The following is a 25,849-nucleotide window of genomic DNA, read 5'->3' as shown; positions in this document are numbered from 1 at the left end:
CCACTACTAGTCTATACACAGTACACTACTACTAGTCTATACACTGTACACTACTACTAGTCTATACACAGTACACTACTACTAGTCTATACACAGTGACTACTACTAGTCTATACACAGTGACCACTACTAGTCTATACACAGTACACTACTACTAGTCTATACACAGTGACTACTACTAGTCTATACACAGTACACTACTAGTCTATACACAGTACACTACTACTAGTCTATACACAGTACACTACTACTAGTCTATACACAGTGACTACTAATAGTCTATACACAGTACACTACTAGTCTATACACAGTGACTACTAATAGTCTATACACAGTACACTACTACTAGTCTATACACAGTACACTACTACTAGTCTATACACAGTACACTACTACTAGTCTATACACAGTACACTACTAGTCTATACACAGTGACTACTACTAGTCTATACACAGTACACTACTACTAGTCTATACACAGTACACTACTAGTCTATACACAGTGACTACTAATAGTCTATACACAGTACACTACTACTAGTCTATACACAGTACACTACTACTAGTCTATACACAGTACACTACTACTAGTCTATACACAGTACACTACTAGTCTATACACAGTGACTACTACTAGTCTATACACAGTACACTACTACTAGTCTATACACAGTACACTACTACAAGTCTATACACAGTACACTACTACTAGTCTATACATAGTACACTACTACTAGTCTATACAGAGTACACTACTACTAGTCTATACACAGTACACTACTACTAGTCTATACACAGTACACTACTAGTCTATACACAGTACACTACTACTAGTCTATACACAGTACACTACTACTAGTCTATACAGAGTACACTACTACTAGTCTATACACAGTACACTACTACTAGTATATATACACAGTACACTACTAGTCTAGTCTATACACAATACACTACTACTAGTCTATACACAGTACACTACTACTAGTCTATACACAGTACACTACTACTAGTCTATACACAGTGACTACTACTAGTCTATACACAGTGACTACTACTAGTCTATACACAGTGACTACTACTAGTCTATACACAGTACACCACCACTAGTCTATACACAGTACACTACTACTAGTCTATACACAGTACACTACTACTAGTCTATACACAGTACACTACTAGTCTATACACAGTACACTACTAGTCTATACACAGTACACTACTAGTCTATACACAGTACACTACTACTAGTCTATACACAGTACACCACTACTAGTCTATACACAGTACACCACTACTAGTCTATACACAGTACACTACTACTAGTCTATACACTGTACACTACTACTAGTCTATACACAGTACACTACTACTAGTCTATACACAGTGACTACTACTAGTCTATACACAGTGACCACTACTAGTCTATACACAGTACACTACTACTAGTCTATACACAGTGACTACTACTAGTCTATACACAGTACACTACTAGTCTATACACAGTACACTACTACTAGTCTATACACAGTACACTACTACTAGTCTATACACAGTGACTACTAATAGTCTATACACAGTACACTACTAGTCTATACACAGTGACTACTAATAGTCTATACACAGTACACTACTACTAGTCTATACACAGTACACTACTACTAGTCTATACACAGTACACTACTACTAGTCTATACACAGTACACTACTAGTCTATACACAGTGACTACTACTAGTCTATACACAGTACACTACTACTAGTCTATACACAGTACACTACTAGTCTATACACAGTGACTACTAATAGTCTATACACAGTACACTACTACTAGTCTATACACAGTACACTACTACTAGTCTATACACAGTACACTACTACTAGTCTATACACAGTACACTACTAGTCTATACACAGTGACTACTACTAGTCTATACACAGTACACTACTACTAGTCTATACACAGTACACTACTACAAGTCTATACACAGTACACTACTACTAGTCTATACACAGTACACTACTAGTCTATACACAGTACTCTACTACTAGTCTATACACAGTACACTACTACTAGTCAATACACAGTACACTACTACTAGTCTATACACAGTACACTACTACTAGTCTATACACAGTACACTACTACTAGTCTATACACAGTACACTACTACTAGTCTATACACAGTGACTACTACTAGTCTATACACAGTGACTACTACTAGTCTATACACAGTGACTACTACTAGTCTATACACAGTACACCACCACTAGTCTATACACAGTACACTACTACTAGTCTATACACAGTACACTACTACTAGTCAATACACAGTACACTACTACTAGTCTATACACAGTACACTACTACTAGTCTATACACAGTACACTACTACTAGTCTATACACAGTACACTACTACTAGTCTATACACAGTGACTACTACTAGTCTATACACAGTGACTACTACTAGTCTATACACAGTGACTACTACTAGTCTATACACAGTACACCACCACTAGTCTATACACAGTACACTACTACTAGTCTATACACAGTACACTACTACTAGTCTATACACAGTACACTACTAGTCTATACACAGTACACTACTAGTCTATACACAGTACACTACTAGTCTATACACAGTACACTACTACTAGTCTATACACAGTACACCACTACTAGTCTATACACAGTACACCACTACTAGTCTATACACAGTACACTACTACTAGTCTATACACTGTACACTACTACTAGTCTATACACAGTACACTACTACTAGTCTATACACAGTGACTACTACTAGTCTATACACAGTGACCACTACTAGTCTATACACAGTACACTACTACTAGTCTATACACAGTGACTACTACTAGTCTATACACAGTACACTACTAGTCTATACACAGTACACTACTACTAGTCTATACACAGTACACTACTACTAGTCTATACACAGTGACTACTAATAGTCTATACACAGTACACTACTAGTCTATACACAGTGACTACTAATAGTCTATACACAGTACACTACTACTAGTCTATACACAGTACACTACTACTAGTCTATACACAGTACACTACTACTAGTCTATACACAGTACACTACTAGTCTATACACAGTGACTACTACTAGTCTATACACAGTACACTACTACTAGTCTATACACAGTACACTACTAGTCTATACACAGTGACTACTAATAGTCTATACACAGTACACTACTACTAGTCTATACACAGTACACTACTACTAGTCTATACACAGTACACTACTACTAGTCTATACACAGTACACTACTAGTCTATACACAGTGACTACTACTAGTCTATACACAGTACACTACTACTAGTCTATACACAGTACACTACTACAAGTCTATACACAGTACACTACTACTAGTCTATACACAGTACACTACTAGTCTATACACAGTACTCTACTACTAGTCTATACACAGTACACTACTACTAGTCAATACACAGTACACTACTACTAGTCTATATACAGTACACTACTACTAGTCTATACACAGTACACTACTACTAGTCTATACACAGTACACTACTACTAGTCTATACACAGTACACTACTACTAGTCTATACACAGTACACTACTACTAGTCTATACACAGTACACTACTATTAGTCTATACACAGTGACTACTACTAGTCTATACACAGTACACTACTAGTCTATACACAGTACACTACTACTAGTCTATACACAGTACACTACTAGTCTATACACAGTGACTACTACTAGTCTATACACAGTACACTACTAGTCTATACACAGTGACTACTACTAGTCTATACACAGTACACTACTACTAGTCTATACAGAGTACACTACTACTAGTCTATACACAGTACACTACTACTAGTATATATACACAGTACACTACTAGTCTAGTCTATACACAATACACTACTACTAGTCTATACACAGTACACTACTACTAGTCTATACACAGTACACTACTACTAGTCTATACACAGTGACTACTACTAGTCTATACACAGTGACTACTACTAGTCTATACACAGTGACTACTACTAGTCTATACACAGTACACCACCACTAGTCTATACACAGTACACTACTACTAGTCTATACACAGTACACTACTACTAGTCTATACACAGTACACTACTAGTCTATACACAGTACACTACTAGTCTATACACAGTACACTACTAGTCTATACACAGTACACTACTACTAGTCTATACACAGTACACCACTACTAGTCTATACACAGTACACCACTACTAGTCTATACACAGTACACTACTACTAGTCTATACACTGTACACTACTACTAGTCTATACACAGTACACTACTACTAGTCTATACACAGTGACTACTACTAGTCTATACACAGTGACCACTACTAGTCTATACACAGTACACTACTACTAGTCTATACACAGTGACTACTACTAGTCTATACACAGTACACTACTAGTCTATACACAGTACACTACTACTAGTCTATACACAGTACACTACTACTAGTCTATACACAGTGACTACTAATAGTCTATACACAGTACACTACTAGTCTATACACAGTGACTACTAATAGTCTATACACAGTACACTACTACTAGTCTATACACAGTACACTACTACTAGTCTATACACAGTACACTACTACTAGTCTATACACAGTACACTACTAGTCTATACACAGTGACTACTACTAGTCTATACACAGTACACTACTACTAGTCTATACACAGTACACTACTACTAGTCTATACACAGTACACTACTACTAGTCTATACACAGTACACTACTAGTCTATACACAGTACTCTACTACTAGTCTATACACAGTACACTACTACTAGTCAATACACAGTACACTACTACTAGTCTATATACAGTACACTACTACTAGTCTATACACAGTACACTACTACTAGTCTATACACAGTACACTACTACTAGTCTATACACAGTACACTACTACTAGTCTATACACAGTACACTACTACTAGTCTATACACAGTACACTACTATTAGTCTATACACAGTGACTACTACTAGTCTATACACAGTACACTACTAGTCTATACACAGTACACTACTACTAGTCTATACACAGTACACTACTAGTCTATACACAGTGACTACTACTAGTCTATACACAGTACACTACTAGTCTATACACAGTGACTACTACTAGTCTATACACAGTACACTACTACTAGTCTATACACAGTACACTACTACTAGTCTATACACAGTACACTACTACTAGTCTATACACAGTACACTACTAGTCTATACACAGTGACTACTACTAGTCTATACACAGTACACTACTAGTCTAAACACAGTACACTACTACTAGTCTATACACAGTACACTACTACTAGTCTATACACAGTAACTACTACTAGTCTATACACAGTACACTACTACTAGTCTATACACAGTACACTACTACTAGTCTATACACAGTACACTACTACTAGTCTATACACAGTGACTACTACTAGTCTATACACAGTACACTACTACTAGTCTATACACAGTACACTACTAGTCTATACACAGTACACTACTACTAGTCTATACACAGTGACTACTACTAGTCTATACACAGTACACTACTACTAGTCTATACACAGTGACTACTACTAGTCTATACACAGTGACTACTACTAGTCTATACACAGTACACTACTACTAGTCTATACACAGTACACTACTACTAGTCTATACACAGTACACTACTAGTCTATACACAGTACACTACTACTAGTCTATACACAGTGACTACTACTAGTCTATACACAGTACACTACTACTAGTCTATACACAGTACACTACTAGTCTATACACAGTACACTACTACTAGTCTATACACAGTACACTACTACTAGTCTATACACAGCGACTACTACTAGTCTATACACAGTACACTACTAGTCTATACACAGTACACTACTACTAGTCTATACACAGTACACTACTACTAGTCTATACACAGTACACTACTACTAGTCTATACACTGTACACTACTACTAGTCTATACACAGTACACTACTACTAGTCTATACACAGTACACTACTACTAGTCTATACACAGTACACTACTACTAGTCTATACACAGTACACTACTACTAGTCTATACACAGTACACTACTACTAGTCTATACACAGTACACTACTACTAGTCTATACACAGTGACTACTACTAGTCTATACACAGTACACTACTACTAGTCTATACACAGTACACTACTACTAGTCTATACACAGTACACTACTACTAGTCTATACACAGTACACTACTACTAGTCTATACACAGTACACTACTACTAGTCTATACACAGTACACTACTACTAGTCTATACACTGTACACTACTACTAGTCTATACACAGTACACCACCACTAGTCTATACACAGTGACTACTACTAGTCTATACACAGTACACTACTAGTCTATACACAGTACACTACTACTAGTCTATACACAGTACACTACTACTAGTCTATACACAGTACACTACTAGTCTATACACAGTGACTACTACTAGTCTATACACAGTACACTACTACTAGTCTATACACAGTAATCTACTACTAGTCTATACACAGTACACTACTACTAGTCTATACACTGTACACTACTACTAGTCTATACACAGTGACTACTACTAGTCTATACACAGTACACTACTACTAGTCTATACACAGTACACTACTACTAGTCTATACACAGTACACTACTACTAGTCTATACACAGTACACTACTACTAGTCTATACACAGTACACTACTACTAGTCTATACACAGTACACTACTAGTCTATACACAGTACACTACTAGTCTATACACAGTACACTACTACTAGTCTATACACAGTGACTACTACTAGTCTATACACAGTACTCTACTACTAGTCTATACACAGTACACTACTACTAGTCTATACACTGTACACTACTACTAGTCTATACACAGTACACTACTACTAGTCTATACACAGTACACTACTAGTCTATACACAGTACACTACTACTAGTCTATACACAGTACACTACTAGTCTATACACAGTACACTACTACTAGTCTATACACAGTACACTACTAGTCTATACACAGTACTCTACTACTAGTCTATACACAGTGTACTACTACTAGTCTATACACAGTGCACTACTACTAGTCTATACACAGTACTCTACTACTAGTCTATACACAGTACTCTACTACTAGTCTATACACAGTACACTACTAGTCTATACACAGTACTCTACTACTAGTCTATACACAGTACTCTACTAGTCTATACACAGTACACTACTACTAGTCTATACACAGTACACTACTACTAGTCTATACACAGTACACTACTAGTCTATACACAGTACACTACTACTAGTCTATACACAGTACACTACTACTAGTCTATACACTGTACACTACTACTAGTCTATATACAGTACACTACTACTAGTCTATACACAGTACACTACTACTAGTCTATACACAGTACACTACTACTAGTCTATACACAGTACACTACTACTAGTCTATACACAGTACACTACTACTAGTCTATACACAGTACACTACTAGTCTATACACTGTACACTACTACTAGTCTATACACAGTACACCACCACTAGTCTATACACAGTGACTACTACTAGTCTATACACAGTACACTACTAGTCTATACACAGTACACTACTACTAGTCTATACACAGTACACTACTACTAGTCTATACACAGTACACTACTACTAGTCTATACACAGTGACTACTACTAGTCTATACACAGTACACTACTACTAGTCTATACACAGTACACTACTACTAGTCTATACACAGTACACTACTACTAGTCTATACACAGTACACTACTACTAGTCTATACACAGTACACTACTACTAGTCTATACACAGTACACTACTACTAGTCTATACACAGTACACTACTACTAGTCTATACACAGTACACTACTACTAGTCTATACACAGTACACTACTAGTCTATACACAGTACACTACTACTAGTCTATACACAGTACTCTACTACTAGTCTATACACTGTACACTACTACTAGTCTATACACAGTACACTACTACTAGTCTATACACAGTACACTACTACTAGTCTATACACAGTACACTACTAGTCTGTACACTACTACTAGTCTATACACAGTACACTACTACTAGTCTATACACAGTACACTACTAGTCTATACACAGTACACTACTACTAGTCTATACACAGTACTCTACTACTAGTCTATACACTGTACACTACTACTAGTCTATACACAGTACACTACTACTAGTCTATACACAGTACACTACTACTAGTCTATACACAGTGACTACTACTAGTCTAAACACAGTACACTACTACTAGTCTATACACAGTACACTACTACTAGTCTATACACAGTACACTACTAGTCTATACACAGTACACTACTACTAGTCTATACACAGTGCACTACTACTAGTCTATATACAGTACACTACTACTAGTCTATACACAATACACTACTACTAGTCTATAGATACACTGTACACTACTAGTCTATACACAGTGACTACTACTAGTCTATACACAGTACACTACTAGTCTATACACTGTACACTACTACTAGTCTATACACAGTACACTACTACTAGTCTATACACAGTGCACTACTACTAGTCTATACACAGTACACTACTACTAGTCTATACACAGTACACTACTAGTCTATACACAGCTGCACTACTACTAGTCTATACACAGTACACTACTACTAGTCTATACACAGTACACCACCACTAGTCTATACACTGTACACTACTACTAGTCTATACAGTACACTACTACTAGTCTATACACAGTACACTACTACTAGTCTATACACAATACACTACTAGTCTATACACAGTACACTACTACTAGTCTATACACAGTACACTACTACTAGTCTATACACAGTACACTACTACTAGTCTATACACAGTACACTACTACTAGTCTATACACTGTACACTACTACTAGTCTATATACAGTACACTACTACTAGTCTATACACAGTACACTACTACTAGTCTATACACAGTACACTACTACTAGTCTATACACAGTACACTACTAGTCTATACACAGTGACTACTACTAGTCTATACACAGTACACTACTACTAGTCTATACACAGTGCACTACTACTAGTCTATACACAGTACACTACTACTAGTCTATACACAGTACACTACTAGTCTATACACAGTACACTACTACTAGTCTATACACAGTACACTACTACTAGTCTATACACTGTACACTACTACTAGTCTATACACAGTACACTACTACTAGTCTATACACAGTACACTACTAGTCTATACACAGTACACTACTACTAGTCTATACACAGTACACTACTAGTCTATACACAGTACACTACTACTAGTCTATACACAGTACACTACTAGTCTATACACAGTACTCTACTACTAGTCTATACACAGTGTACTACTACTAGTCTATACACAGTGCACTACTACTAGTCTATACACAGTGCACTACTACTAGTCTATACACAGTACTCTACTACTAGTCTATACACAGTACTCTACTACTAGTCTATACACAGTACACTACTAGTCTATACACAGTACTCTACTACTAGTCTATACACAGTACTCTACTACTAGTCTATACACTGTACACTACTAGTCTATACACAGTGCACTACTACTAGTCTATACACAGTACACTACTACTAGTCTAGACACAGTACACTACTACTAGTCTATACACAGTACACTACTAGTCTATACACAGTGCACTACTACTAGTCTATACACAGTGCACTACTACTAGTCTATACACAGTGCACTACTAGTCTATACACAGTACACTACTACTAGTCTATACACAGTGCACTACTACTAGTCTATACACAGTACACTACTAGTCTATACACAGTACACTACTACTAGTCTATACACAGTACACTACTACTAGTCTATACACTGTACACTACTAGTCTATACACTGTACACTACTACTAGTCTATACACAGTACACTACTACTAGTCTATACACAGTACACTACTAGTCTATACACAGTACACTACTAGTCTATACACAGTACACTACTACTAGTCTATACACAGTACACTACTAGTCTATATACAGTGACTACTTCTAGTCTATACACAGTACACTACTACTAGTCTATACACAGTACACTACTAGTCTATATACAGTGACTACTACTAGTCTATACACTGTACACTACTAGTCTATACACAGTACACTACTAGTCTTATACACAGTACACTACTACTAGTCTATACACAGTACACTACTACTAGTCTATACACAGTACACTACTATTAGAAGGATATCTTATTACCGGATTGCTTTTGTTTAATTTCACAGACTGGATTCTTCTGAAAAACAAAAGGTTTGTGGGTACTTTACCAGAACAAAGGATCAGAAGCACGTCAAAACCACTTATCATGGAAATGGACAAGTAAGTCTATATATATATATCTACAGTAACATGGGTCAAAGAAGTAATATGAACAGTATAATCCAGATAACACTGGATCCTCACATAAATGTATGGAGGATACGAATTACTATGATTATATGGGGCAAAGAAGTAATTCAAACAGTGTGAACAATAAGGCTTGTTAAATTTGCGAGGCAATCTGCCCCTTTATCAAAACACAAAAAATTACAAATACAATCACATAATATATATAAGAAGTACAGGAAATACAATAAAATACAATAAGAACATTATTCTTATGTATTTTATTGTATTTCCTGTACTTCTTATATATATTATGTGATTGTATTGTATTTCCTGTACTTCTTATATATATTATGTGATTGTATTTGTAATTTTTTGTGTTTTGATAAAGGGGCGGATTGCCTCGAAAATTTAACAAGCCTTATTGTTCACACTGTTTGAATATCTACAGTAACAGATAGATGATCAAACATTAATGGTTGTCTACCTTGGCTATGATTGTATGTCATATAACCATGATGTTTATACCCAGCCAATCCTTCTGCCGCTTTCCCATGTTACTTTCAGCTGAATTTATCCAACTTGATTGTGAGGGGCATTTAGAGTGTGATGACTGAATTATGATCAGTGACATTTGGAAGAAAAATGTAAACTGGATATCTAAATTTTATACTGGATGTGTAAATTGTATACTGGATATCTAAATTGAATACCAGATATCTAATTTGTATACTGATATCTAGATTGTATACTGATATCTAAATTGAATACTGGATATCTAAATTGTATACTGATATCTAAATTGTATACTGGATATCTAAATTGAATACCAGATATCTAATTTGTATACTGGATATCTAAATTGTATATAAATTGTTTACTGGATATTTAATTTGTATACTGATATCTAAATTGTATACTGATATCTAAATTGAATACCAGATATCTAAATTGTATACTGGATATCTAAATTGTATACTGATATCTAAATTGTATACTGGATATCTAAATTGTATACTGGATATCTAAATTGAATACCAGATATCTAAATTGTATACTGATATCTAAATTGTATACTGATATCTAAATTGAATACCAGATATCTAAATTGTATACTGGATATCTAAATTGTATACTGGATATCTAAATTGAATACCAGATATCTAAATTGTATACTGGATATCTAAATTGTATACTGGATATCTAAATTGTATACTGATATCTAAATTGTATACTGATATCTAAATTGAATACCAGATATCTAAATTGTATACTGGATATCTAAATTGTATACTGATATCTAAATTGTATACTGGATATCTAAATTGTATACTGATATCTAAATTGAATACCAGATATCTAAATTGTATACTGATATCTAAATTGTATACTGATATCTAAATTGAATACCAGATATCTAAATTGTATACTGGATATCTAAATTGTATACTGGATATCTAAATTGAATACCAGATATCTAAATTGTAAACTGGATATCTAAATTGTATACTGGATATCTAAATTGTATACTGGATATCTAATTTGTATACTGGATATCTATCTAAATTGAATACCAGATATCTAATTTGTATACTGGATATCTAAATTGTATATAAATTGTTTACTGGATATCTAATTTGTATACTGATATCTAAATTGTATACTGGATATCTAAATTGTATACTGATATCTAAATTGAATACCAGATATCTAAATTGTATACTGATATCTAAATTGTATACTGATATCTAAATTGAATACCAGATATCTAAATTGTATACTGGATATCTAAATTGTATACTGGATATCTAAATTGAATACCAGATATCTAAATTGTATACTGGATATCTAAATTGTAAACTGGATATCTAAATTGTATACTGGATATCTAAATTGTATACTGGATATCTAATTTGTATACTGGATATCTATCTAAATTGAATACCAGATATCTAATTTGTATACTGGATATCTAAATTGTATATAAATTGTTTACTGGATATCTAATTTGTATACTGATATCTAAATTGTATACTGATATCTAAATTGTATACTGGATATCTAAATTGTATACTGATATCTAAATTGTATACTGATATCTAAATTGTATACTGGATATCTAAATTGTATACTGATATCTAAATTGTATACTGGATATCTAAATTGTATACTGATATCTAAATTGTATACTGGATATCTAAATTGTATATAAATTGTTTACTGGATATCTAATTTGTATACTGATATCTAAATTGTATACTGGATATCTAAATTGTATACTGATATCTAAATTGTATACTGATATCTAAATTATATACTGGATATCTAAATTGTATATAAATTGTTTACTGGATATCTAAATTATATACTGATATCTAAATTGTATACTGGATATCTAAATTGTATACTGGATATCTAACTTTTAACTAGTTGATATCAACGTGCCAAGAACTTTAGAATTTCACAGGGCTACCTATATGGATTGTCAGTTGGTCAAAGCTTTTGTAGCTTTAATATTGTAACATGATGTCATTTCTGGAATATGATGTACTGTTCATAGGTTGAGAAAGATTTAAATAGACCAGTATGATATTATTTTGAGTTCAAAGGTCAGGTCACAGTGACAAGTCACTTCTCTTATTTGGTTTAACGTTCAAATTACTGATTTGGTTATGAAGGTTCCTTTATAAGATTATATTTACATTTACACTGCAGCCCCACTATATAACTTTACCAAGCTCACTTGGAAGTTATGAGTCCATAACTTCCAGATCTTTATTATGACGTCATTAATATAGTGACGTCATAATTGTCACATCGGCGATAACGAAAGATGGCTGTTGAAAAAGGCTGTTCCGTCTTTGACGATAATAATTTGTTCATTCATTGTCGGAGCAAAATTCCTGGATATTATAAGTCTTTAAAAATCGTTGTCAAATGTAAATATAAGCATTGAACTGCTTTTAGTTGGAAGTTATGGGCTGATGAATGCCAACTGGACAAAGGCAAATTCAACATGAAGCGCTAGCGCGCTTCATTAAATTTGCCTTTGTCCAGTTGGCATTCATCAGCCCATAACTTCCAACTGAAAGCAGTTCAATGCTTAAATAAAGCACATAAATTGTTGTAGCTTGGAAATTATGTTATTAATAGTATATGAATATTCAGTTTGTGTGATAAATGTTTTGAATTTTTCAGTTCAGCGCCAGCATTACCCAAAACCCCCAAATTTGATGCAGAGGATCTCAAAGCCAGGTATGTACTACTACAGTCAAACTTCGATGTTTCGAAGTTCAAGGGACTAACAGAAAAACTTCGAAACAGCGGGACTTCGAATTATTCATGGTTGACAATAGATCGATGTTTTCTTGATATTGACCATATATGTTAACGTACGTTACATGTCCTCTGTGTCTTCGTGATGATCGTCGCCTGTCAGGCTCAAAAGTTAATTTATACCTCAAACACAACAAAATAAAAATACTTTTCATTAATTATACCTAAGCATTTTATTAATTAAACAAACTATGTATCGGTTACAAAACACTTATATCGCGTCTTATTATACGTCCCTGGTTTAACAGATAAAGCAAAAGAAGTACAATGCACACTTACGTAAGTCGTTAGGCTTTTCTGCTAAAGACACGCGCGGTTACGTTAACGTTATGTGCATATAAAATACGGAATGCCGATCAGTTGGAGAATGCATGATTGAATGACAAATAATCGATTTACTTGGATATTTATGTATAAGTTTGCAATGTGACACTTATGAGTGAAGACATCGCTAATTGTTTGTGTTTAAAATTGGTCCGCTTGTTTTATAGTTCCGTAAAATTTACTCACCGACCGCTGATTTCAATGGCGGCGAAGATTATCAGAGACGACTACCGAAATGTTTTACCGGAGTGATTAAATGTCATGGCTTCTAAATACACCTTTTATCTATCAATTTGGTCTGATTATTAATTAACCCCATGATCGGGAGTGACAACACACGCTATCGTTATCCCTATTGTCAGTCAGGGCATCTAGGGGAGAAGTGTTAAATCTTGCCGCGGGGGTCACGACCAACACCTGTCCAGTGGTCAGTACAGGTAAACTTTTGTTCGAATCATGAGATGTCAGTTACCTATGACATCATAGCTAACGGGCCATGAAAAAAGTTCGATACATCGAAAACTTCGATTTATAAAAATTCGAATCATGCATAGGTTCGTTAGTAGCGTTATATAGTAAGGAAATTCGGGACCAAGCAAAAAGTTCGATACAGCGAGAAATTCGAATCATCGAAGTTCGAATCATCGAGGTTTGACTGTATGTGAATTACGTTTTTGCATTTGTTTGTATAATATACACCCTTTAACAACATGTTAAGTTAAGTTCTTGTCTTTCTCAACAATTTGCTTCCACTCCATTACTATTTACAACCTTATTGTGCTTAACTTTGTGAAGTTGCAGTTCTTGGTAAGTGTAAGAGACCAGTTTTCTAGTTATGGATCCAAATGGTGAAGGCCATTCAAGGTCAAAGGATTCTCCATTTAATATATATATAATTACTTAGATGTTTTGCCTAATTACTAGTAAATACTAACATTATCATAAAAAAATCTGATAACATTAGTGTCATTCAAAACCTAAATTTGTCTTGTAGAGGCCAGACACCTGAGTACAGAATAGTCCAGGACCCTGCTGAGGGCCATCCAGAATATTTGGTCGCAGAAATCAACCTTCCGAAAGTTGTAAGTTTTACCATCACTTAAACAAAATCTGCTTCAATGAAGCAAGGAATGGAAGTAAATTCTGCAGAGACTGGATTAAGAGTGTTTTTTTTGCTATAACATGTCCACCACTTGTCCATAGCATGTTGCCATTCAAAGTACCGGGCGGTTAGAATATTGATTGGATTACTGGTTGGATAACACATTTCTCTCTTACCTGTATGTATAGATACCAAACGATTGGTAGATACCTGTATGTATAGATACCAAACGATTGGTAGATATCTTGCATCAGTGATACACATTTTATTTAGGTATAATATAAACAAATCTGTGACTCACTTCCATGCATGTAACCATATATTTTAGTGCCAACTTTAGTCTTTTTGACAAATTTCAAACCAAACTTATTTAAAATCTGTAATGCTGATTATACAAAAATGATGGTACGATGTGATGAAAATCACTACATTAAAACAATTTTATGTTGTTAGAATGTTGTCAGTAGATGATGAAAATCAAAGCACAAAACAATTTTATGTTGTTAGAATGTTGTCAGCAAACCTGCTCAATCAGTAACCTCCATTCCATATCAGAGGAAACTTTCCACACCAAGTAACGGTAAATCCCTGTTAGACAACAGTTATAAAGTGTAATGATATCTATTAACAGTACCATACAGAGATTATTTAATTAAATTGTATTTTATAATTTAAACAGAAAACGGTGAACAGTGTGACACTGGATATAGGAGAGGACCGCATCCTTCTGGAGACAAGGTCCAATGTGTATTACTTGGATATTTATCTGCCATTCTATCTGCTGCAGGACGAGTGTGGTGCTCAGTTCAATAGGAAAACCAGGGTAAGCTGCTTATAGTTTAACTGTTAACCTGTCCAAAAACAGGGATGTGTGATAACACAGGGATTTGTAATGACAATAAAAAAATCATAGATTCAAGATCAATCCAGACAGAATCTAGTGTGCAGGGATTTGCAATGAAAATTATAGAAAATACAGAAGGATCAATCTAGATAGTAACAAGCTGTAGTGTACACAGGGATTTGTAATGATAATACAAATAGTCAAGATCAATGTACATAATAACAATCTGTAGTGTGCACAGGGATTTGTAAAGATAATAATAATAGTCAAGATCAATCTAGATAGAATCTATCTGTAGTGTACTGTAAAGAAACATGTACATAATTAAATCTTAACAGATTTGCAGAATATAATTCTTAAATACTTCCTTAGAAAAAAAAAATTGAATGCTGTCAGTCAACATGTAATTTAAGTTTGTTAGGGGAGGGCCATCATATTTCATATAAATGAGGCTGGTCTGACCCCTAGGGACAGGGCCAAAAGGGGTAACTTTGCTGAAATTTTGCTTTAAAATCCTACTCCTCAACTCTTAGGTGGATTACATCCAAATTTCGTGTGAATAGTCATTGGGGGAGGGCAACCATATTTTTAGGTCATCTGATTCAAAGGGTCAGGATGACCTTTAGCCTTTGTTCTCCATCCGTCGTCGTCCATCATGTGCCATCCTCTGTTAGACTTTTTCTTTCAAAACCCTACTCCTCCTTAACCCCAAAGTGGATCATTGGGGGAGAGTGGTCATATTTAATATAAATGAGGCTAGTGTGACCCCTGGTGCAGTGCCCAAAAGGGTCTCTTTGGTGAATTTTTGCTTTGAAATCCTACTCCTCCTTAACCTCAAAGTAGATCATTGGGGGAGGGTGGTCATATTTTATATAAATGAGGCTATTGTGACCCCTGGGGCCCAAGGGGCAGTGCCCCAAAAGGGTCTCTTTGTTGAATTTTTGCTTTAAAATCCTACTACTCTTTAACCCTTGGTGGATTACGACCAAATTTAATGTCAAACATCATTTGAGGAGGGAAATCATATATTATATAAATGAGGCTAGTTTGACCAATAGGGCCCGGTTGGTGGGGCCCCAAAAGGGGAACTTTGCGGCGATTTTGCTTTAAAACCCTACTTCTCCTAAACCGTTCCGCGGATTACAACTAAATTTTGTGTGAAACGTCATAAGGGGATGGCAATCATAATTAATATAAATGAGGCTGGTGTGACCCCTGGGGACAGAGGAGTGAGTGAGGCCCCAAAAGGGGATCTTAGCTGAAATTTTGTGTTAAAACGCTACTTCTACTTAATACCTTAATGGATTACAACTAAATTTGGTTTGAAATATCATAAGGGACAGCAATCATATTTTATATAAACGAGTCAGGTCCGACCCCTGGGCAAAGAATGACGGGGCCCCTAAAAAGGAAAACTTAGCAAAATATTGCTTTAAAACGCTACTTCTCCTTAATGCCTTAATTGATTACAACCATATTTAGTGTGAAACATCATTGGGGAAGGGCAATCCTATTTATATAAATGAGGCTGGTCCGACCCATTGGGACAAAGGGGTGTGGCCGCAAAATGGGAACTTTACTGAAATTTTGCTTTAAGATGCTACTGATTTTTAAGCCAAAATGGATAAAAACCAAATTTGATCTGAAACATAACTCTCTGCGAACACACAATTTATGGTAATGATGCTGGATTGAGGGGTGTGTCTGTGCTGTAAGTGTTTGTCAGATGACTGTTTAGGCCCACGGACCTCTTGTTTGGGTACTAACCATTTATTCAGGCAGAAGACCACTATACAAGTTAATGGTCAAATAATGTGTGCATGGGTGTATTATAATTCATCATTTACCATATAAAAAAAAATCTTTTTCCAGATTCTAACAATTACAATGCCAGTCCAGCCATCATAGCACTGTAACAATCACTGAGGCAGGAAGATTTCATATCATGTGGATTACAGATTGAGTGACAACAAGGCAACAAACTGTATCACTACCAGTAACAGAGTGACCACAAGTCAACAAACAGTATCACAACCAGTAACAGCACACCTGTGCCAAGGTGCATGTGGATGATTACCTGACTGTTTATATTTCTAGGAGAAATCAGAAATCAATGCAGGATTTATAGTCAACAGATGATGTGTTATGTTTGTACATATTGCAAGATATGAAGTTTTCTCTTCCAAAAAAATACAGAAAAAGAATCCTACTTGTGTATAAAACAGTGACCGTTATAACTTTCATTGAGTATCAGTTAATTAAATTGAATCATCCCAAGAATGAAGGTATGGAAGTCACAACCAATTTCCCAAACTGAAGCATCATGTAGTTACATGTATTGGATTTAATTGGGAGCGAGAAATTTCCATATCTTAGATGGGTATACCCATACTTTCTGTACACTATGTGCATGTGAAATATGGATAATTACCAGAATCTATATATATGCATATTTCTGTTGTATTTGGAATATCAAAATTGTGCACATGCATGGAATAAATGAGATTAAAAAGTATATCTTATATTTGTAAAAAGTTATCAAACATTTCAAGACTAATTACTTGAGAGATAAATTTATTCTTTAATTCAAACAAGCCATATAATAGTATGATACCCTCAATAGGACATGGAAACTGCATTAAATGTTGTCCATGATCTAAACAATCATACCACTGAATTTTTCAATAAAACCAGTAAGAATGTTTTCTATCAGATTTTGTTTGTCTTTCTATAACTTACTTGAATTTATAACAAAAGGAACCTGAAACATACATTTGATTAATAAAAACATTGACATTGAATTCCAATTCATTGCGAATATAAAAGATCCAATGGGTCTGTATCTGCTTCTAGGAGCTGCTTCTAATGAGAAGTCAAATTTGATCTTGGTCATTTATGTTGATGCAAAGCTGACTGCCAATTTATTCAAATAGAAGAGTAGGCTAGATTTATTAAGTAAATTTTGTAGTCCTTGATTCCATCATTTTACTGACTCAAGATCATAACACTGGGACTTGGTAAACAAGAAGATTTTTAAGGATTTTGACAAATTTGACCCTTATGACCTTGAAAGTAGGTAAAGGTCAGCCATTTGAATAAATTTTGTAGTTCTTCATCCCAGCATGCTACTGACTTGAAATCTTGAAACTGATCCTCTTATTTACCGAGAAGTTGTTTATCCCAATTAAAAAGTTGATGATGCAGATGAATACAGCCAGAAAGACACTGCACCATGACATAGCTAAAAAATACTGTTCAATTTGATAAGACACAATGAATTTGTGTACCTGTTGTGTAGCCATGCATATTAATCATTCAATGTAGTGAATATTTCTAATTAATGTTTTTGATAATTAATGGATGCATGAGCTTCCACGACACCATTGCATCAGCATGTATGATCTTGCTTCTTCAAATATCTCTTCAAACTAAGAACTCCATCAAATACTCTTCTGCTTAAAAGTATTGTTCAACTTACTTAAAATTTAATACATGTACATGTACTCATACTGGTATGCCTAATCTAAATAGGAGATGAGGTGAAAACAAATTTACAAAGACTTAAGTATTCACATGTTAAAAAGAGTTTCAATATAATAATGCTTGGTATATAATCTGGATTACCTATACATTTCTTCTTACCCTTACTGTACAGCCTAGGCAGTTTTCATTTTTGCTGTCCAAACGGATGGACCAGTTGGACCGGTGTTGTTCATTTATGAAATAAAGACAGACCTTGTGATTTTATATTGTTTTCAGACGAGCCTTGACAAAGATTCCCAAGGCCTGTATTAACATTTCCAGGTTCGTCAATATATATGTTTGAAATATTACATTTAAATACTGATGAACCTGTATGTCCACATAAATGAACAGGCCCCTAGTTACCAGTCATCTTACAAATACATGACTATTGTATCTGTAATGATGGACACACATCTCACACTCTCTACAATACACTTCTTATACAAGGTCAGGATGATGAACAGTCATTGTTTTAGATGATCTTGCTAAACTTCTGTTACCATCATAGATGGATTACTTTGTTATAACATCCCAATTTTACAGGGGTTTTTAGATATGTGAGGTATCATATAGTCTTTCATAAAGTCCATAAGGTGGCCTCTTATCTCAGGGATATCAACCATACGTTTGGATTTTACATCACGCCAGTTCCAGTCCAACACAACTGCTGCCACATTATCCAGATGTAATGATCCTGAAGGAAAAAAACCAGAAGAATATTTACTGGAAATGAATTGATTGCAATCACAAAAATGTTTGATAAAAAATAGCATTCTACTGAAGTACCTCCACACACAAAGTTAAACATCACTAACTTGTCAATCAGTGACAACATTCTACTGAAATACCTCCCCACACAAAGTTAAATATCCCTACCTTCTTAATCAGAGTGTAGTATAATCAACAAGAGTGTATATGTTTTTACTCAAACTTTACCACTGTACTATTTAACCAAGTACATGCAAATTGCAATAGTTCAAGTTCTGTACATCTGATTCACAAAAAGTTTTCATCCTTCAAGATATCTGTCTTGTGTAGCCAGAATTATAGGTAACCTCTCTACCTGACTTAAACAGAGTTATGTACATCAATATCTATCCACACAAAGTCTAACCTCTCTACCTGTTTTAACCCTGTTTTAACCAGAGTTATGTATATCAATATCTATCCACACAAAGCCTAACCTCCCTACCTGACTTAACCAGAGTTATGTACATCAGTATCTATCCACACAAATTCTAACCTCCATATCTGTTTTAACCAGAGTTATGTACATCAATATCTATCCACACAAAGTCTAACCTCCCTACTTGACTTAACCAGAGTTATGTACATCAATATCTATCCACACAAAGTCTAACCTCCCTACCTGACTTAACCAGAGTTATGTACATCAATATCTATCCACACAAAGTCTAACCTCCCTACTTGACTTAACCAGAGTTATGTACATCAATATCTATCCACACAAATTCTAACCTCCCTACCTGACTTAACCAGAGTTATGTACATCAATATCTATCCACACAAAGTCTAACCTCCCTACCTGACTTAACCAGAGTTATGTACATCAATATCTATCCACACAAAGTCTAACCTCCCTACCTGACTTAACCAGAGTCAAGTACATCAGTATCAATACACACAAAGTCTAACCTCCCTACCTGACTTAACGAGAGTGTGTAGTCTGTTAGGTGTCCCCAGGCCAATGTGACAAACTTTCTTTGCCAGAAATTTCTGCTGCTCCTCGAGCTGTAATGAAAAGCAGCAAGTGTAAAGCATTCTCCAAGAGGCCAGCATGTATTGACCATAATAAATGATTTCCTAGATTGTAAACTTTAAACAGATTTTCTATAAAAAGCATTTAAAATCATCTTATCTTTTAAATGTAATATTTCTTAAAATTAATACAGTCAAACTTCGATGTTTCGAAGTTCAAGGGACTAACAGAAAAACTTCGAAACAGCGGGACTTCGAATTATTCATGGTTGACAATAGATCGATGTTTTCTTGATAATGACCATATCTGTTAACGTTACATGTCTTCGTGTTGATCGTCGCCTGTCAGGCTCACATCGAAAAGTTTAGTTAATTTATACCTCAAACACAACAAAATAAAAATTCTTTTCATTAATTATACCTAAGCATTTTATTAATTAAACAAAATATGTATCGGTTACAAAACACTTATATCGCGTTTAACAGATAAAGCAAAAGAAGTACAATGCACAATTACGTAAGTCGTTAGGCTTTTCTGCCAAAGACACGTGCGTTTACGTTATGTGCATATAAAATACGGAATGCCGATCGGTTGGAGAATGCATGATTGAATGACAAAAAAATCGATTTACTTGGATATTTATGTATAAGTTTGAAACGTGACACTTTGAATATGAGTAAAACCATCGCTAATTGTTTGTGTTTAAAATTGGTCCGGTTGTTTTACAGTTCCGTAAAATTTACTCACCGACCGCTGATTTCAATGGCGGCGGAGATTATCAGAGACGACTACCGAAATGTTTTACCGGAGTGATTAAATGTCATGGCTTCTAAATACACCTTTTATCTATCAATTTGGTCTGATTATTAATTAACCCCATGACCGGGAGTGACAACACACGCTATCGTTATCCCTATTGTCAGTCAGGGCATTTGGGGGAGAGGTGTGAAATCTTGCCGCAGGGGTCACGACAAACACCTGTCCAGTGGTCAGTACAGGTAAATTTTTTGTTCGAATCATGAGATGTCAATTACCTATAATATCATAGCTAACGGGTCATGAAAAAAGTTCGATACATCGAAAACTTCGATTTATAAAAATTCGAATCATACATAGTTTCGTTAGTAGTGTTATATTGTGAGAAAATTCGGGACCAAGCAAAAAGTTCGATACAGCGAGAAATTCGAATCAACGAAGTTCGAATCATCGAGGTTTCACTGTAGTACACAATAATTAAAATTTAATTACAAATGCATGCTTACCTTAAAGTGCTTTGCAAACAATTTTGCAATTCTACACTCACTACTTTTGAAGTCCAATATTTCCCTGAAAAGTTAAGAAACAATTTTTTTCTTTAAAAAAACTAACATGTAGTTATTTTAAATACAGCTTTTTCTCTAAACTACAAAATATCTCAGATGTGACAGTATGTTCTAAATGCCAAGCTGAATAAGATCTAAATTTCAATGCAAATTCTTTATTTGATTCATGAATGAAGACATTAAAGAATATTATAGTAATTAGTAACAAAGATACAAAGATTACCTGTTGAGTTGCACACTTCGGATAGCAGAGGCCGATACCAGTAATACCAGAGGAGATCCTGGCTTCAGCTCTGTCTTCAGCATCTTCTTCCATTTAGGTAGGATGGTACGTAGATAGGACACTGCTGTGTGCTCCTTGTCAGCACTCACAAAGAAGTTCCTATCTGTTAGAACATATATCATCAATAAAATCTAACATATCATTTTTTTTAACATTAATTCTTTGAAAACAGAAGCTTATGGGCCTTAACAGTCACCTGAGTGACAGTCTTAAACATCTACATGGACCTAAAAATTGGTTCAGGAAGTTTTGAGAAGAAATTGAAAATGATAATTGAATGATACACACTGATGAATGAAGAAGAATGGAAAAGGTCACCTGAGCAAAAGTTTGGTTACTTAGAATTTAGACAATCTAACTATTGATATATGTATTGACATGATCTTCAAGATGCTTCAGACAATAGTACTTACATGTATCAAATCTTAGAATCATAAATATACAATGTGTCGTAAAGCTCCTATATTTAAACAAAATGGTATCATGCTTAGAACAACTGACTTTTACATATTAAGTAACTAACCAGTGTCAAGTTGAATGTTATCCCATTCCACAGTGGATAGTTTGTCCTTGTAATGTTTCGTAATGACTTGCACCAGATCCTCAGCTGTTCCAGACTTACTTCCCTTTGCTTTTAACTCCACAGTTATTGTCTGTTAATTTAAAATCAACCATCAGTCCTTATTTTAAATCTTGATAACGCTTTCCAATACTAATGTAGTTTTGTAGCAAGTACTAGACTAGTGAACAAAATGTTATAGTATTTATGATCAAAGGAGATTACTAGTAGTGATTATGCTGCATTATATTTTTTTATTAAAAGAAAACCCCACACACATAGATATAATCAGAGTGAATGATCACCACACATTACTGTCTAACAGCATATATATATATATCTACGGTAATTCATCAATTTTGATATATTTGACTAAAGAGCAAACTACATGTACTACGTTTTTCATCAATCAGGCTCCAGATTCATAAAAGTTTAAATGCATGAGAACTCCTCTTGAAATAATGAATAAATTGCAGAACAACTGGATATAAAATTTGCTTTTTATAATAAAAGATGCTTTGAAAAAAAACAAATAATTTCTGTATCATTATTATACATGTATACATAGTTAATCATATTTCAACTACAACCAATCACATTCCCACAAATTCATTCTTTAAAGAGAAATGTAACATACATTTCTTTTCCTCTTCACTTTTTGTTTTGTATCCTTTTGATCAAGAGGTTGGTCCCCATCTGCCTCATTATCGCCATCAATGGCTTTAGCCTTTCTTTTTACTGGTGCAATATTCCTGTTGGAAGAAAGATTGCCATGTGAAACCAATGATGTCATATAAAATACATTTATTACCTACTGAAATCAGGACTTTTTTCTGTAACAAAAAGCTCAAAACTTCAATAGTTTCAAGGGAGAATTATACACCATATTTTAGTAATAAACCAATTCAATACCTTTCTTTTTAGAATTGATTTACATCCTAGTCCAATTTGCTCACTATGGGAAAGGGAAACAATAGTACATTGCCTATGGGAATGTATTGAAGTTCAGACTCTTTTTGAAAGATTTGATACTCTACTTGATATTTTGTTTATACCATTTTTAATGAATAAGGACTCTCTACTTGTTGGAGTAACTTCTCCACACATTAATATGGTTATAATGAAATACTAATAATTATTAAGCATTATATTTATAAAAACAAGATGTCTTCATAAAACTCTTAATATAAATGGACTAATTAATGTTATTACAGATCATTATAATGTACAAAAGTATCTTATTTCAAGTAAAAGTGATAACATTCAAAAGAAGATTAAAAGTATTTGGAGAAAGTGGATATGGTACATGTAGTTTTTCTTCATATATAGTATGTGTTATATATATATACATATCTTTAATTCATCTTTTAATGGCACATGCCCTGACAATACACCATACTTAAAAATGATAGCTTGTATCTATATTTTCTAAAAAGCAGTAAGTAGAACCTTATCAGTAAATAAAAGTGTATGGGAACCTCGAGCTCTCTACCTGTCTGTCTTTTTGTCTCCTCTCATCTGTCTGTCTGTCTCCATTTTGTCTGTCTGTCTCTGTTTTGTTTCTCATTCTCTCTCTCTATTTACATGTCTCTGTGTGTGTGTGTGGGGGGGGGGGGGGGGGGGGGGGGGGCGTGTCGATGGAAACACATGCTGTAATTTAATTATACATGTATGTAGGTGCTTCTGTGTACTGTCAAATGGTGAGCAGAGTGTGATGATAATTATAAAGCGTGAGATTTAGTATGTGTGGTGGGTACGTGTGAATGTCCCTCTGTATATGTTCTCGTCTTATCATATCTGTAAAGCTTTGAAAAATAAAACAATTATAAAAAAGCATCTTCAGCTGATCTTATTCTCCTAGACTGAACATAACACAGGTACTTGGGTTAAGAAATTATATATTGTATATATTTACCATATAGCCTCGTATTACTATAATATGAGGCTATATCGTATATATATATATATATACAATATATAATTTCTTATCCCAAGTACCTGTGCCGTGGAAAATTACTCGGTTTCGGTGTTCCTAATGTTCACGAGCATCCCTCTTCACAGATCTAGAATAACAGGTACCTGAAACCTCAAATGACGGGTCACTTTCGGATTCCGAAGTTCCATGATCCTTTTCGCCGCTGTTCCACCATTCGTCGTCTAAGTCGTCTGCCATGAAGAAGAAATAATGAGTTACGTAGTCGATGGAGCGCACATGGCAGAAATAAACAACATCAACGTCATTTAGTTTCTTATATACTACGGTCTTACCTTATACCCATAAAACG

General features: G+C 34.6%; 2 protein-coding genes across 2 annotated transcripts in view; one reads left to right on the top strand and one right to left on the bottom strand.

Annotated features, from left to right (window-relative positions):
• The window catches only part of LOC117328125 (PIH1 domain-containing protein 1-like), a 27,034-nt gene extending 8,175 nt beyond the window's left edge, over nucleotides 1–18,859 (top strand). Inside the window, exons 6-10 of the mRNA XM_033885510.1 lie at nucleotides 10,450–10,543; nucleotides 13,748–13,804; nucleotides 15,204–15,291; nucleotides 15,991–16,134; nucleotides 18,028–18,859. Coding sequence (XP_033741401.1) covers nucleotides 10,450–10,543; nucleotides 13,748–13,804; nucleotides 15,204–15,291; nucleotides 15,991–16,134; nucleotides 18,028–18,063 — 419 coding nt within the window. The 3' untranslated portion in view covers nucleotides 18,064–18,859. The remainder of the gene's footprint in view (nucleotides 1–10,449; nucleotides 10,544–13,747; nucleotides 13,805–15,203; nucleotides 15,292–15,990; nucleotides 16,135–18,027) is intronic.
• LOC117328126 (uncharacterized protein C3orf26 homolog) lies at nucleotides 18,713–25,849 on the bottom strand. Its single transcript, XM_033885511.1, has 7 exons — nucleotides 25,644–25,849; nucleotides 24,202–24,317; nucleotides 23,529–23,658; nucleotides 22,946–23,108; nucleotides 22,663–22,726; nucleotides 21,345–21,432; nucleotides 18,713–20,374 (listed from the first exon to the last, which is right to left on the bottom strand). The coding sequence occupies exons 1-7, from the start codon at nucleotides 25,735–25,737 to the stop codon at nucleotides 20,202–20,204; spliced, it is 828 nt and encodes a 275-aa protein (XP_033741402.1). The 5' UTR covers nucleotides 25,738–25,849; the 3' UTR covers nucleotides 18,713–20,201.

This window comes from Pecten maximus, chromosome 5, assembly GCF_902652985.1.
Source record: "Pecten maximus chromosome 5, xPecMax1.1, whole genome shotgun sequence".
Taxonomy (NCBI): domain Eukaryota; kingdom Metazoa; phylum Mollusca; class Bivalvia; order Pectinida; family Pectinidae; genus Pecten; species Pecten maximus.
This window is presented reverse-complemented; position numbering and strand designations above follow the sequence as displayed.

Coding starts and splice junctions, on each gene's coding strand:
- LOC117328126 (XM_033885511.1), bottom strand. CDS start 25,737: ATGGCAGACGACTTAGACGACGAATGGTGGAACAGCGGCGAAAAGGAT. Junction 23,109..23,528: donor TAACATTCAACTTGACACTG/GTTAGTTACTTA, acceptor ATGTTCTAACAG/ATAGGAACTTCTTTGTGAGT. Junction 22,727..22,945: donor CGAAGTGTGCAACTCAACAG/GTAATCTTTGTA, acceptor TTAACTTTTCAG/GGAAATATTGGACTTCAAAA.